The sequence below is a fragment of the Dendrobium catenatum genome, unplaced genomic scaffold, assembly GCF_001605985.2.
Source record: "Dendrobium catenatum unplaced genomic scaffold, ASM160598v2 fragScaff_scaffold_80, whole genome shotgun sequence".
NCBI lineage: Eukaryota > Viridiplantae > Streptophyta > Magnoliopsida > Asparagales > Orchidaceae > Dendrobium > Dendrobium catenatum.
The window spans coordinates 455,636-470,680 of NW_021318542.1; the positions used below are offsets into that span (position 1 = coordinate 455,636).

The 15,045-nt window shown below is 31.4% G+C and overlaps 1 protein-coding gene across 2 annotated transcripts; it reads right to left on the reverse strand.

Moving 5' to 3' along the window:
* Positions 1–1,346: 1,346 nt before the first annotated feature.
* LOC110104495 (NAC domain-containing protein 37) lies at positions 1,347–14,737 on the reverse strand. Of its 2 annotated transcripts, none has more exons than XM_020833643.2 (4): positions 14,436–14,737; positions 8,369–8,538; positions 8,007–8,278; positions 1,347–2,199 (listed from the first exon to the last, which is right to left on the reverse strand). In XM_020833643.2, the coding sequence occupies exons 2-4, from the start codon at positions 8,529–8,531 to the stop codon at positions 1,624–1,626; spliced, it is 1,011 nt and encodes a 336-aa protein (XP_020689302.1). In that variant the 5' UTR covers positions 8,532–8,538; positions 14,436–14,737; the 3' UTR covers positions 1,347–1,623. The 2 variants fall into 2 exon arrangements, with proteins under 2 accessions (XP_020689302.1, XP_028552073.1); XM_028696240.1 differs by having other exon boundaries at positions 8,007–8,281.
* Between the last annotated feature and the right edge of the window lie 308 nt (positions 14,738–15,045).

Consider the following 15,045-nt stretch of genomic DNA (forward strand, 5'->3'; position numbering starts at 1 on the left):
GCCAAAATTGTGCATGGTTGTTCTCTAAAAAACAAATCAACCAGAAAGCTGCCCTAAATAGACTCTTGATTTAAGAAACATTTATTCTCAATTAGATTTAAACTTTTTATAATCAAAATTGATAACTTCAATCAGCTCTTTAAAATATAGGTAATATAGATATAATAAGGTGGCATATATGTAAATCCCCCAAATATATAATATATACATACATCCTTCTAAATTCACGTACCCCTTTATAAGATTTACTTCTTTGATGTATCAGAAGTATATCAATGTCTTATATATATCGACAAGTGATATAGATTGCTTAAAAATAATGACTAATATTGCTTAAACTTCATTCGTGACTGTATTGGTTAAGACTTCGATCGGCAACTATACAGTGCCTCGTGGTTTTAAATTGGCCATTGAAAAAGGCATGAAGAAGATGTCACTTTTAATGAACAATAAGAAGAGGTCACCATCACTTTTAGGGTTTGTTTGAGACAATTTTAGTGTTTTATTAAATTTGTTATGATGTTGTTTTGGAGAAAACAATTTCGATGCTATGGACGTTGCATAAAGCAGTTTTCGATCTAAAAAATTCTAAGAAACAGTGAGGAATCTACAAGAAAACAATAGTCAATCGATTATTACTGCTTCTTAAAACATTTTTCTAATACAAAAATTAAAAATTTATACTAGAAAGCTATTTGAAGAAGCAATAAGAAAGTCGTCCCAAATAAAGTTAAAATTGTGACTATTCTCTGAAAAGTAAAGCAACTAAAAAGCTGTCCTAAACGAACAATTATTACGTCCTCCGACCAGATGCAGAGGAACGTCCGGTCGGAGGCCAAATCCCGCCAAAAAATGAGTTGTACCGAGCAATACCAAACAATAACGAGGAATACCATCATTTGAAGACCCAATACAGAGTTATACCGAACTAAACCGAGAAATACCGAGTTATACAAAAGTTGTACCGAGTTTTTCCTAGGTACAACTCGGTATTTCTCGGTACAGCTCAGTATAACTCGGCATTGGTCTTCAAAGAGCGGTATTCCTCGTTAATATCAAATAATACCTAGTTGTACCAAGCAAATACCGAGTTTTTTGGCGGGATTTTGCCTCCAACCGGATGTTCCTCTACGTCCTTACACTGGACGTAATAAAAGTTCGTCCTAAACAGACCCTTAATCTAAGAAATATTTGTTCTCAGTCAAATTTAAACTTTTTCGAATCAAAATTGATAACTTTATTAAGCTCATTAAAATAGAGGTGATATTACTATTATTATTATATTATTATAAAAATTAGATTTAATTCCATGATTAAATCGATAAATTCAAGTAATATATTAAAAATTGCTCCAAAAGAAATCATGTTCATTCTTCACACAAAGTACAATTACAATTTCTTCTCTAAATGCAACATCCACACTTCAAAGCAATAAATTTCTTTGCTCATATTCCACAAGTAGTGCCCATCAACAAGAGCTCATCCAATTCTTTCTCACTGAATCCCCCAATTACAACACTAACCACAAACACCCAAAAAGAAAACATATAACCAAATTAAGAAGAATAAATAAAACGGCTTCTTCTTGCGCATGCAGCACCGATCCTTTCTTTATTAATCCTACTACTCAAACACGCAGAATCCAATATCGTCAACAGAATTCTCCTTCATCTTCCCTTCTTCCTCTCTCCCATTCTCAAGCAAAAGCAAAGCCATTTCCGAACCATTCATCTCTTCTGCCTTAAAATCTCCCACCAAACCATCCTCTTGACTCAGCTGTGACGCCACAAACTTATCCAGTTCTCTCCAATCTGTGACTCTCTCAACTGCGTAATTTCCCTCTCTTTCCTCCTCATTTTCACGTACTGAATGAGCATTAATGGAAAGAGAGCTGCTGCTCGAAGTTTTTATAAGCGGAAAGGAATTATAAGAGCTCTCGAGGTGCGGAAGTTGGATAAAGTGGTTGGGGTATTGAAGGAGTTTAGTTAACCCACCTTCCAGTTCAGTTTCTTGCTTTAGGTAGAGGCTTTTGGCATTTAGATGAGGAGAAAAAGTGGGATATTGATCCATGAAGGTTGTGATGAGTCTGCTGTTATGTTCGGGGAAGATATTGTAGTTTGAATCCCAATTGTCTAAGCTGCTTCTTGTTTGGCTGTTGGTGCGCTTCTTGAATGCTCGGCAAACCACCCAGCCTTCTTCCTGGAAAGAAGATGGAGATTAATTGACATTTTATATAGAACTTATTAGGAAAGGATGGAAGAAGAAGAAGAAAATGTGGGGATATCCTCAATCCAATTTTTAAGATGTAATATTAAATTTAATAATTATCAAGAAGACTGTAAAGTTTGCTTTGATCATATTTAAAACAAATATAATTCCGATTGAAAATTTTAAAGTTCACCAATTTTTAAAATGATATATATTTGCCAATTCAATCATTTTAGATAGTTAAATGTCAATCTTCTCATTTAATTGGTTTGCCAATTTTCTTCCAAGAAAGTAAGCTGAAATTTCTAAAATTCCCCAAGGCATCTCTCCCACCAGTCTTCCTCTCTTTAAATATGTTTTGTGCATCAATTGATTTAGGTTTCATTTGGGACAACTTTTTTATTTCTTCTTAAAGCAAATTTCTAGTAAAATTTTATACTAAAAAGCTGCTTTAAGAAATTATAAGAAAGCCGTTCCAAATGAAAGCCTTTTAAGTTTTGAAGTATCTCAAAAATTTCTTCAATCTAGTAATTAACAGAAAAACTTACTAAGTTTTACAAGACATAAGTAAGATACTTTATTAGATTCTAAGTGTATTACTGCTGCAAAATAATTCAAATTATTTGCCAGATTATAAATTTAGGAGACATAGGAGTTAAAGGAGGGATGTTAGAGTACATTTTGCTGGACAATTGGTCAAACTAAGAACACTTGACAGAGACAAACAAGAGGCTTTCCAATATCTCTAAACATTATTAAATCCTTAAGCAAGAAACAGATAGAGAAAATATGGGAAAGTGCCGACATAAGTGACCATGGTTGGCAATGCTTGTGGGTCTAATTCTTTCTTTTTTTTTTCCTTTTGTAACAACATGCATGAAAGGGATAGACGAGCTAATTTTTGGACTAAAAGGAATGGCATGGATTGATCACCTTTAAAAAAGGGGCATGCGCTCTACTATGAATTTTCTATTGATAAAGATGTGGGGAATGTTTGACGCTATCTTTGTTCATACACAAATGAAAGAAGCTCATGTAAAATCAATAGATGGTTTTCCTTCTCCATAAAGCTCCCTTTTTGAAAGGTGCTAGTCTAAAGTGATATTATTTGTTAATTTACTAGTGGAGAGCTAGCAATAGTTTAATAAGGATGAAACTTCTATGATTTCTTTGTATATATATAATTGTTATATTATCTCTAAGTTCCAAGATATATTTTAATTATTGTATTAAATTATGAGGTTATATATATATGTATATATTCTCCAAAAAATTGCACACATGGATCAAGATGATTAAAATAGCAGATACAAGATTGCTCATAAGCCACCTAAGAAAAAAATGTTCAGAAACAATACAAGACCGATGACTAATAATATTGAGACAACAATTGATAAAGGAGGTGTTGGAAAAACAACTTCTTAACATTATTTCATAGCAATGGATTTGGCCATTATAGGAGATAGTTTGATATATTTGTATCTAACATGTGATCCACGAGCTAATAATCAGAAGACAATAAAGCCGGGCTTCATAATTTAAAAAAAAAAATTCTTAAACTTACCAAATAGAATGGAAGGTCACCTTCAATATTGAGAGAAAAAAAAAATGAAATAAACAATTCTTATGGGTGGGAGAAAATATTGAAGGAGAGAGAGAGAGGGGTTGGGTGGAATAGTCTTAAGAGAAAGACTCCATCATGAGGACGGATCTTCCAAAATTGTGAGCTTGGAGTAAAGATAAGGAAGCAAGGAAGGAAGAGATTCCCCCAAGCATTCATGAACAACATTTCTAAGGGTAAGGGCCGGGCAACCAAAATGGAAGTCAAATACAATTTTATAATAATTTATCTATTGGTGTGTTAGCTATCAAATTTTGATGATATAGGATATAGGATAGACATGAATATGATCCAAGGGAGTAAGAGAAATCACAACATCAGACTATGGATAAGGGAAGGCATAATCGGCCTGGTAATGAGAAATTGATGGTTAGAAAAGATGATTGGTACAATGGGAAGAATCATCATTGAATCAACTATATTAGAAATAATAACTCGTTAAATCCTCAAAAAGAACATTATACTGAAAGCCATTTTTCCTAATTGAGATCTACACAATGGAGTCAAGTAAATGATTAACCTCAATCACAATTAAGACTAGCCAAAAAAAAAAAAAAAAAAAACCAAATATTAGTTAAAGATTAAAATATTTGAAAGTTAAAGATTATAATATTTGAGGTTTTCGATCTAATAATAAAAGAAAATGACAAAAATAAATTTATGATTTCTTTAACTTCATCAATGTGTTCCATATATGTATTGCATCATGATGTTCTGTTTGATAGTATTCGAGGTAATCCCTATCAAACATTGGGACCCCTTGGTGACATCGGTGTCTTATAATCCATAACTTTAATGATGTCGATCTCCTCTAAGGTCCCCTTAGAGGCCTTCTATTACCTAGAGTCCCTTTCACCGATCATATATGTCTTTCTTCTAGCTCCAACTCCTCATCTCATGTATTCATCTTGATGCCCCCTCTCCTTCAATTATTCTCTTTCCTCTTATTTCACTGATCGCTAGCTCCATCATAGAGATCAATATGCCCCTTTGATCGATAACAATTAATGTGGTGCCTCCTACTCTATCATGACCTTCTATACCATTATAGCCACATATATAACACTTCCTCCTAAGAGCTTCACTTGGTGGTTTTCCCTATATTATAAAGGGTTTACTCTCGATCAAACTTAATTTTGTTTGCTCCAGTCCCCTTATATTTTGCCTCTGAACGACATGTAAAATCATTTACTTTTATAATAGGTATTGGGATATCTTTCAAGTTTCCTCCTATTGGTAGCAAGCCACTTTCCCTAACATTCTTAAAGAATGATATTTTATCTTTTTCTCTCTCTTCTTTTGAGGGTCAATTTATTTTAACGCTTTTGATAGTAAAATAGAAAACTGATATCCTCTTTAATCTTTATATTTTTAGAAATTCTTATGTGAAAGGTCACTATTATAAAAAATCAAGAACTCGCTTAAAGTATGTTATTGTTAAGACAACTTCTCAATTTCCTTAGATCCAAGAGTATCTTACTAAAATTTGAAATGACAAAAGATTGCTTAGCTTTACTTTTGAATAGGGACTTGAATATTGATTAATTTTCATGAGGATTAGCAAATGGTCTCTATATTTTAACATTATATATGAATGTCAAATTACTCTATTTAGATATTATTCCTAATCCTTAAAGTCCATTTCATTGTTAATATTTTTTTTAACATTTGCTAAACCTCTTCATCAAACTAATGTGCTTATTGATTCCCTTTCTAGACCATTCATTTCTAAAGTACTTATTGAAGTAGATATTATAGAAATGTTTTAATTTTATCTTAATTGAAAAAAAAAAAAGGATTAGATGTAGACAAAGATGGTTACTTGAAAAGATTCTAAAATTTTGTATGCACTATTACTTAATTTGGCACAAGAATTTCTTAGGCAAAAATGTAGAAAGTCAACTTAATGAAAATTAATAGTATTGAGATAAATGCATCCTATTTAAAATAATAAAATCCTCTCCTTCAAATGATTACAATAGATATATTACTTCATTAACTTCTCCTTCTTTGTCACTAGGTTACCTCCTTCTTCTAGGAACTCAAACTTTAGTTCAACATAGAGATATCTTGTGTTCTAAACCCAATTAATGATTTAAATTTTTTAATGATGATAATTTTTCATCAGAGGTTATCCTCCCCTCTCCCACACTTCTACCATTTAAGTTACAATATATCTCTATAACTTTCTATTTGTTTCTTACAAATAATCCTCTTTCATATATGTATAGTATCAAAGGGCTCAGAAAGATCATTGTTTTCTCTATGAGAATATTAGATCTAAAGATGACATCCCCTTCGATTTTATAACTAAATTCAAGGATTCATCATTGTAATGATAAGCTAAAGGCAAGCAGAATTGAACTATGCGAAGAACCCACAATTACTAGATACTAGTGATCGATCCTTCTAAGTGGGAAACTAACCTTTTTTTTCATGTGTTTATGACTATCATTTTTTTTGTTTTTTGACATTCTTGATTTTGTATCTCTTTTATTTTCATTTTTTTATTTTATTTGGAACTAAGATTCTCCTTTTTTATTTTCATCTTTATTAATAAAATATTCTCTTTATTTCGTAAAAAGATAAAATTTTATATTTAAAGAATTAAATATTAATTGGGCATGAGAATGGAAAAGCAAAACATGAGCAACTAGAGTTCAAATTAAGGGTTAAATGTAGAAGTCCACCTCAAGAGGTGAAGTAGTAATATGAATACTATGTATTTCATATGAGAGAAAATGCTAATATAACTACTAAAATTATAAAATCTAATATGAACATGTTGTTGATCTTCTAGACCCACAATTTGTCAACTAGAGAGAAAAAGATTTAAGAAAAACTCATTGAAAATAGCTAAGGGAGGGCCACTTGAGGTAAATTTATTTATTAGAGTCAAATAAAAGGCTTAGTAAGGTCATTTATTTTTAGCTTGAGAGAGAGAGAGAGAGAGAGAGAGAGAGAGAGAGAGAGAGAGAGAGAGAGAGAAGGCAGGCTTAGGTAATAAGACATCAACTTCAAGACAATCAAAGTTGAGGTAGTGGATGAGGAGAAACCTTGATGAAAACTTTGGGAGTAGTTGAAACATAATTATTAAAAGGAACTTCAACCATGACTGCTTGAGCAAACTAATGGTGAGTCAACACAAATGGGCTCTCTAATTGACCATCCAAAATAATTTCTTTGGTAAAGAACAATGAGAGACGAAAGTTAGTGGAGCAGGACTTCAACAAGGACACGTAGTTAGCACAATCGACCATTAAAATCAATAAAGATCATATGTGGTACCCTGTGAGAAAGAAACACTATCGGTAGAAACCGGCACAAGTTTCATCAAACAAATATAAGATAGGATCTCAAGAATAGGAAAAAAAAGTGACATCAAAGGGAGGTTCATCAAACACAGCATACCTAAAAAAATTCTTATATATTATCATGTAATTGAAGTGATTCATCATAAAAATTATAGTGCATGCATCTAATTAATGATAAAATGATCTTAAAATCTTTTATGTTTTGCACACTAATCATTTTAATAATGGCAAAGAGAATTGATGCTTTTTTTAATGTTTGAAATTGATTAAAAAAAACAATTAATTTATGAGGAAAATGATAATTCTTCTCCTTTGGTTCAGCCAACATACTCTTAATTGATTTTTGTAATATTGATCTCAAATTTGTGATTTTTGTAATATTGATCTCAAATTTGAGACTTGCATGAGACTTTCGTTCTCTCAAGCTTTTATTGATCATAGTATAAGCTGAAAACATCCTTAAGAGCAACAAAATATGTAAAAATTTTTATCCCATCAAACAATTAGCTTTACTATTTTATGCTAGGGAGGTGGAACATAAGGGCTCTAAGTTGAACCAAATGTATTAGTAAGTAATACCCTTAACCATAAACTTAAGGGCCATTAATAACAACAAAAGCTCAAATTTTATTTTTTGGTATTATTGTATAACTATTTTTTTTTCTCACAATCTTAACAACATGATCAACATAAATATATTGAAAATTAAATAAGTTATAAATTTCGTAAGTATGACAAGCATAGAATATTGTTTTTAAATATAAATAAGTAAATGTTAGAATTGTGAGAACTCCCCTTGATACCCCTCCTAAGATGAGTTTTCTTTTCAAAAAAGTAAGTTCTTAGATAGTTAGATTAATTACCTGAGGCTGTGCATTTTCTTCAGTTTCAAGCCTGTATTCATGCATAATCCAGTCTGACTTCTGCCCATTTGGCGCCCTTCCCTTATAGTACACAAGCGTTTTTCTCATTCCTATGAGCTTCTTCTTATCATGCACAGCCTTATCTCTCCCAGTTGCCTTCCAAAATCCCGCCATTGTTGCTCTGTTAGTTCTTGTACCAGTCGGATACTTCTTATCCTTGTGACTGAAGAAATACCATTCCGTCTGCTCCTCATAACCAATACGGCAACGTTCTACTAAGTTCAAATAAAACAAAATATAATATAAATATATAGAGAGCATTATAATTAAGTAATTATGTATCGATATGATCGATGACTAACCTTGGAGATCCCATGGCTCAATTCTGTAAAGATCAACGTCTCTGATGACATCAAGATCAATCTTTTGAGAAGCCACCTTCTTTTTGAGATAGTAGCCAACCAGCTCCTCATCCGTTGGATGGAAACGAAAGCCAGGAGGAACACACGATTCTATGGAATCCATGTCCGGCCTGCACCAAATTCATTTATCGTTTTCTTTGTAAGGTTGTGTTTGGATAAACATGATCATTATAAAAAAATTATTAAAATTTACTTCATTTCATTTCATCATGGCTTTCTCTTTCAATCCAAAAAACTTTAAAGCCTAATTTATAGTTCATGAAAATAGTCCTAAAAAAATCACAGGAATAGGAGCTGTTTAATCTGTCCAGACTGGGCTGAGATGGTAAGGATGGTAAATTCTTTTATATCTACTCAAATCACTATAGTTTGAACCATGTATATCCCGTGAGATAAATTTTATATATATAAAGTTGATACTTGAGTGGATTAGGTGCATGTCCCCCATTGGCTTGGGTTTGACCAATGAGTTGTCCTATTGGTTGACCAAGTTTTCCTCCTAAACTCTTCTTGTATTATGTCATAGGATTAAAATATCTATAAAAAAACTGAAATAACATAGAGAACTGGCTAGAATAAGATTAAGTTGTCAACTAATAGATTAAGGCTTTATTTGAGACGATTTTTTTATTGCTTCTTAAAGAAGCTTTGTCATGCAAAATTTAAAATTTTGCACTACAAAGCTGCTTTAAGAAGCAGTGAGAAAGCTGTCTCAAACGAAATCTAAGATTTTTGTTTGAGACAGCTTTCTTGCTGCTTTTCAAAAAACTTTTTAGTACAAAAGATTTTCAAATTAAAAATTTTTATATTAAAAAACTACTTATAAAAACAATAAGAAAAATATCCCAAATAATATCTAAGACCGATGGTTAAATGATCATATGCAAAGAATCAATTGATATCACACAAATTACTTAATGATAACAAATGAAAAATTAGGAGACTCATAAAATTAATTCAAAATAGTTGAGATTACACTAATGATAATATATATATAACGATGATGATAGCATATAAATAAATATTAAAGTGTTATATAAAAATGTATTGATTTTATGTAGGCATGCAATAATATTATCACAAAGGTTGGCTTTCACCTAAATGTTTACTGAAATCAATGGCGAGCTTCTAGGCTGATCAGCTATCTTTGTTGCTGCGCAGGTCTGCACAGGAGTTAGAGACAAGGTGTGCAGCTCCTGCTAATGATGTTGTCTATGAAGGTGGATGGTGTAATGATTCTTCAAGTACGTGCATGTGCTCTATTAGTCCACAAATATGATTATAAACGATATAGAAAATAATAGAAATGGCTGCTACTAGATTAAATTATGTGTGCTGTTAATTAATTTGTCATTCTTTTCTTTGCTTCAGAACTTTTAAGTTACATATATATTACACTCTTCTTATTTATTATATTAGTGACATGTGTACTCCCTATCCGTTCACACCGCACACCGCTTTTGGAAAGAAATAAAAGCAATGAGATGTTAAATTTGTGGGGGGAATTAAAACCATGTAGTGAAATAATTAAGTAAGAAATATAAAATACAAAAAAAAAAAATTATGATTTAACCTGAAAAATTTTGAAACTAGAAAAAAATCATGGAACCACATCACATCAATAAATTCACTATGAAAAATATGTGAAATAGTATATCTCTTTTTTCTCTCTCCTCGTCTCTCTTCTCTCTAACATCGTTCTTATAAAAGAACAAAACAAGAGAACACAACAACTACCAAGAGATGTAAGTTGGAAATATTTTATCGTAATTCGTCGGAAATCTGACGGAAAAACGTCTAATGAAAAGTAACCAAAAAGTCTGTCAGTAATGGGGTGATTTTACTATAGTGAAGTACTCTTTTTGATCTTTATGACACCAACAGTGCTGGGTCTGGAGTGCTATAACGTTATGCCCTATGTATTTTTCCACCAAACTATGTAAAGCTGAGATGCTGGAGCGTTGCACATAAATTTAAAAAAAGAAAATGGTGCAAAGCACCGTACCTAAACCCAAAGTAGGAGGAGAACCCACAGTGAGCTTGATAGATTGAATTGAGGTTTGAGGTAACAGTACAATCCGATTGATCGGCACAATAAGATTCCACACAAAACTAACAAAATTCATCAAAATATCACCCAATAACCCAAAATCTATAGATATACTCCACACCTATATTAACCCTAAACTAAATTCAAACAAAAAGTAGATGTTTGGCACTTCCAAATTATGCATATAACGGGCTTTTAGCTTAATTACAAATCATATAAGCATAATGTTTAATTAATGACCATTTTGGAGACGTGAGAAATATTTATTTTCATTATATCAATTGGTTGACACAAAGTCTTTATCACACTTAAAATTTGTGCATACGTGCAAAGTGTTTTCGGGTAGGTAGGTAGGTAGAGAGAGAGAGAGAGAGAGAGAGAGAGAGAGAGAGAGAGAAGTTGTGAAGACCAGGAAGAGAAAGGGAGAATGGATTAGAAGCTATGGGAAGAGCATGAAACAGGTGGGTGACGTTTGCTACGAGAGACAGCACGCGATAGCTCTTTGGTTCAATGCCGAAAAGGAGGGGGGGATTGCCTATCCCGGTCCGAACACAGAGAAAATAAAAATATAAAACTATATATACAGTAATTTCTTTCTTGGATGATCAGGCCAACTAGCTCGCCTAGGATAAAAAAGGTATGCCTATAAAAAGGAAGGAACAAAGGATTATCATCTCCTACCAGTACTGCACTCCTTCTGATCCCTTTGTCTCTTTGTCCACCTCTTCGATGGGAGCGTTGTCAACCTCTCAGCCCTTCCAAAATAACTAATTACTTTCTGTTGAAGACGACGAAGTGAAAGGAAAAGCCAAACCAACTATTTTATTCGAGTATAGGAAGAAGAAACGAAATGGAATGCTACTGAAGAAAAAGGAAAAAAAAAAGTCGAAAAAAGAATGATGAGGATGAGCTTTAAGGGTTGTTTTATCAGTGAAATATTATACTTATTTATAAACAAGTCTAATAATTTTGAATTATCATATCCAAATTGATCAATATACTCTGAATCAGTTTTCTTTCCAAGGAAGTGATCATGACAAAGACATAATTTGAAACAAAATTTTGAAGATCATTAATGCTTGATATACTCATAAAATCAATCTATTCTCAACACAAACAATGCTACACTCCTTTAGATAATTAAATTTTACTTTTAAAGCTTTTTTTTCCTTCTTGTGTAAACAATTTAGATGACTCAATAAACAAAACATAGGTCATATATGTACATCATTTAGACACATCAAGCAAGAGAATATCATTTTGGTGTGAATTTATTTAGCATGCAATACTTTAGTTTCATTTTGAACAATTTTCTTATTACTTTACTAAAGCAGCTTCATAGCATCAAAAATTTTAATTTAAAAAATTATTGTACTAAAAATTTACTTTAAGAAGTAATAAGAAAGCGTTCCCAAACAAAACTTTTATTTCTCTTTCAAAATGCTCACTCATATGACATTACATAGTAAAATATATCAAATTTATATGATATTAGCTATAATTTGACCTTATTGTTTAAAAAACACAATCATATCAAAATTTTATGAATAAAGCGGCCATATATTTTAATATATTTTACAACTAATTAATGCTTAATGTATTTTTTGGATTTTTTTAACTCCCACAATATTATTGATCCTTCTTGATAATTAAGGCTATTCCTAATTATTTACCTACTTAAGTTAGTGAGGAGTTTGTCATCCCAACTGCATCATAATCTATGTTATGTGAGGGTAAAGTATTAGTAGTTGCATCATAATCTATCCCAAAATCAACCTCTATATTGCTCACGCCCTAAACATTTCAAGCTGGATTTAGGGTAATTTTTCCTTAAGATATTATTCTTCCTTCTCCATCTTCTCTAGGCTCTAGCTAATGGATTGCAATGTCTTGTAGGCGCAGCCCCACATGGTCTGCTCAATATTTTTAAGGTTAAATCGAATAATATTAAATCAAAAGATGATAATAAACTCTTCTGACTATAATAGAAAATCTTTCTTGATTGGGCAAGGAAAAAGAAAGAAGAAAGAAATATTATGAAATGTTTCCCACATAAAAATCCTAATTAAATTCTAAGAGAGTAGTGGCCTATCTGAATGAAAAACTTACTATGATTAGCTTCTCATTTTCTTCCTTTTACATCTCATTTGGTTCTATTGATTATATTTTTTTTACTTGTTCTAAGATTTCACATCTTTTTTTCTTTAATTATATTTGATTTAATACTCCTTTTTTTTTTTTTTGATTTAATACTCCTATTAACAGTACGTAGGTGACTTCTCTTCTAAAATTGAACACATCGGAAAAGCTTCAATTATTAATTTGGGATTTACATACATACCATTTTATTTCATGTCATTTATATATTTAACATCTAAAATTTTAATATTACATTCCTACCATTCATAGAACAAATATGAGAGCATGGAATAAAACATTAAACTTTATAGGGTGGTATTATGGGTGGTAAGAATGAAATATAAGAGTGTTATATTTGATATTAAAATTTTATATGAATGTTAAAAATGTAATATTAAAGTTTTATGAGTTAGATATGTAAATTACATGAAATAAATTATGGTATGTATGTAAATCCCCTTTTATTATACTTTTACTCAATTTGTATCGACATTATACCAATTTTCATTATAAAATTTAAAAGCTATGTATACTCTCAGAGAAATTCTAATAATTTTTTTTTTCAGAATGCTAAGAAATTTGGATTAGTTATTCTTATTCTTAAATTAAAAAGGAAACATTATTATTTTTCTAAGATTTTTTTAATCATTATTTTTCATTAAAAACCCAAATTACGAGGAATTCTATACAAATATATGAATATGATTTTTTTTAGATCTAACAGAAGCTACAGATAAATAACATGCAAAAAACGACAATAGGTTGCCTAGATCTGCAACCATGCATGCAAATTAATGAAGAACACAACTATTTTATCGTTATGAACAATTTCTATTAAAATTTTATGATATTGATTGATCCATCAATAGACCATCATCATCTTTTTTTATATTATACATAAGTATAAGGGTTACAAGCGATCAAAGAACGGATCAGCTTCAAACCTACAAGAACTGGAAGCACACGCACCTATGCTGAGCTGATAAGAACACACCACTCTTAAGTGAAGTTCCCTATTATTTGTTAAACTTATAAGAGAGATAGAAAGCAGAATCTGTCGAACGGCTCTTTGGATCTAATTATAACTTCATTTTTTTACAGATAAAAAATAATTTTTTGCATTAAAAAATTACTTTAAGAAGCACTTTGAAAGCTGTTCCAAACAAAGCCTATATCTGTAGCATTTTTTCTTTCAGATTATTGATTTTGGTTAAAGTTCCTAATTTTTTCGTTAAAAGAGGAGACAGTACGAGTAAAGGATATGCTGTTCGGTAATATATGAGGAAGAAAGAGCTAAAATGCTGCTGCCTAAGAACATAATAGATCGAATTCCCAAACAAAAAAGAAGAAGTAGAAGAAGCAGAAGAAGTAGAGATCTCAAAAGGATAAAAACTAATTAGTGAAACCTAATCGATCGAAACCATTTAAAAACAGTCAACTATAAAAAAAATGAAAATCAGAACTTTGCGTGACGAAATTGATAACATAAAACATTCTAAACCTTCTATGTAATTGATTGGAAAATCATCGATCAAAACATGAAAAAAAACCAATTTTTAAATTTATTTGTTAGAGAAATATATAAGATAGTCTGATCTAAGTTTTTTGAATTAAGTCCTCTCAGCGAATATCAAAAGTTTCAAAATTAAATAAGAAATAATTTGAAATTAAACTTTGATCAGTTTCTTAACAACAATTTCTTTTAGGTATAATAAAGAACTAACAACGATTAAGAGCTCAAAAATCATGAAGAAGATTATAGATCGCAAAGGTTAATTAATTAGAACCATGCAGGCTATGAGGTTATGCGAGTAATACCAAAACCTTCTGAATTTCCTCCTCCACTAATCTTCTCTTGCAATGCTTTGGGAATTCTGGTTGAACTGAGAGAGAGAGAGAGAGAGAGAGAGAGAGAGAGAGAGAAAGAGCAGAATTGGGATTGAGTTAGGAAAGAAAGAAGAGAATGGGGAGAGTGAGGAGTATAAAAAGAAAGTGTTTCCTCTCAATTGCGCGTGGGCTGATGGAATGAAGGGCCTGCTTCTCAAGTGGGTGACGTCACCTTCTCAGCTTTCTCCCCAGGACCCCAACTCCTTTCCCTTTTCCTCTCTCTCTCTCTCTCTCTCTCCAGCTCTCTGCGTGAGTGAAGGGTTTCTCTTCCGGTTTTCATGTAGCTTACGAAACAAAGCTAGAAGGCCTTTGAAGGTACAGTTGGCATAAAAAAGGGGTGGATATATAATTGGGAAGCAATTCTTAGAAGGAATTCTATGTAGAGTTCTTACAAGATGGGAAAATTTGATTTGGGTGAATTGAAATTAATTTGATATATAATTATATTTTTATTAAATAAAATAAAATATATATTGATCAAACATATTTTTCTTTAGTTAAACGATTTGATTGTTACCAGTTTTTATATTTAAGTATTTTT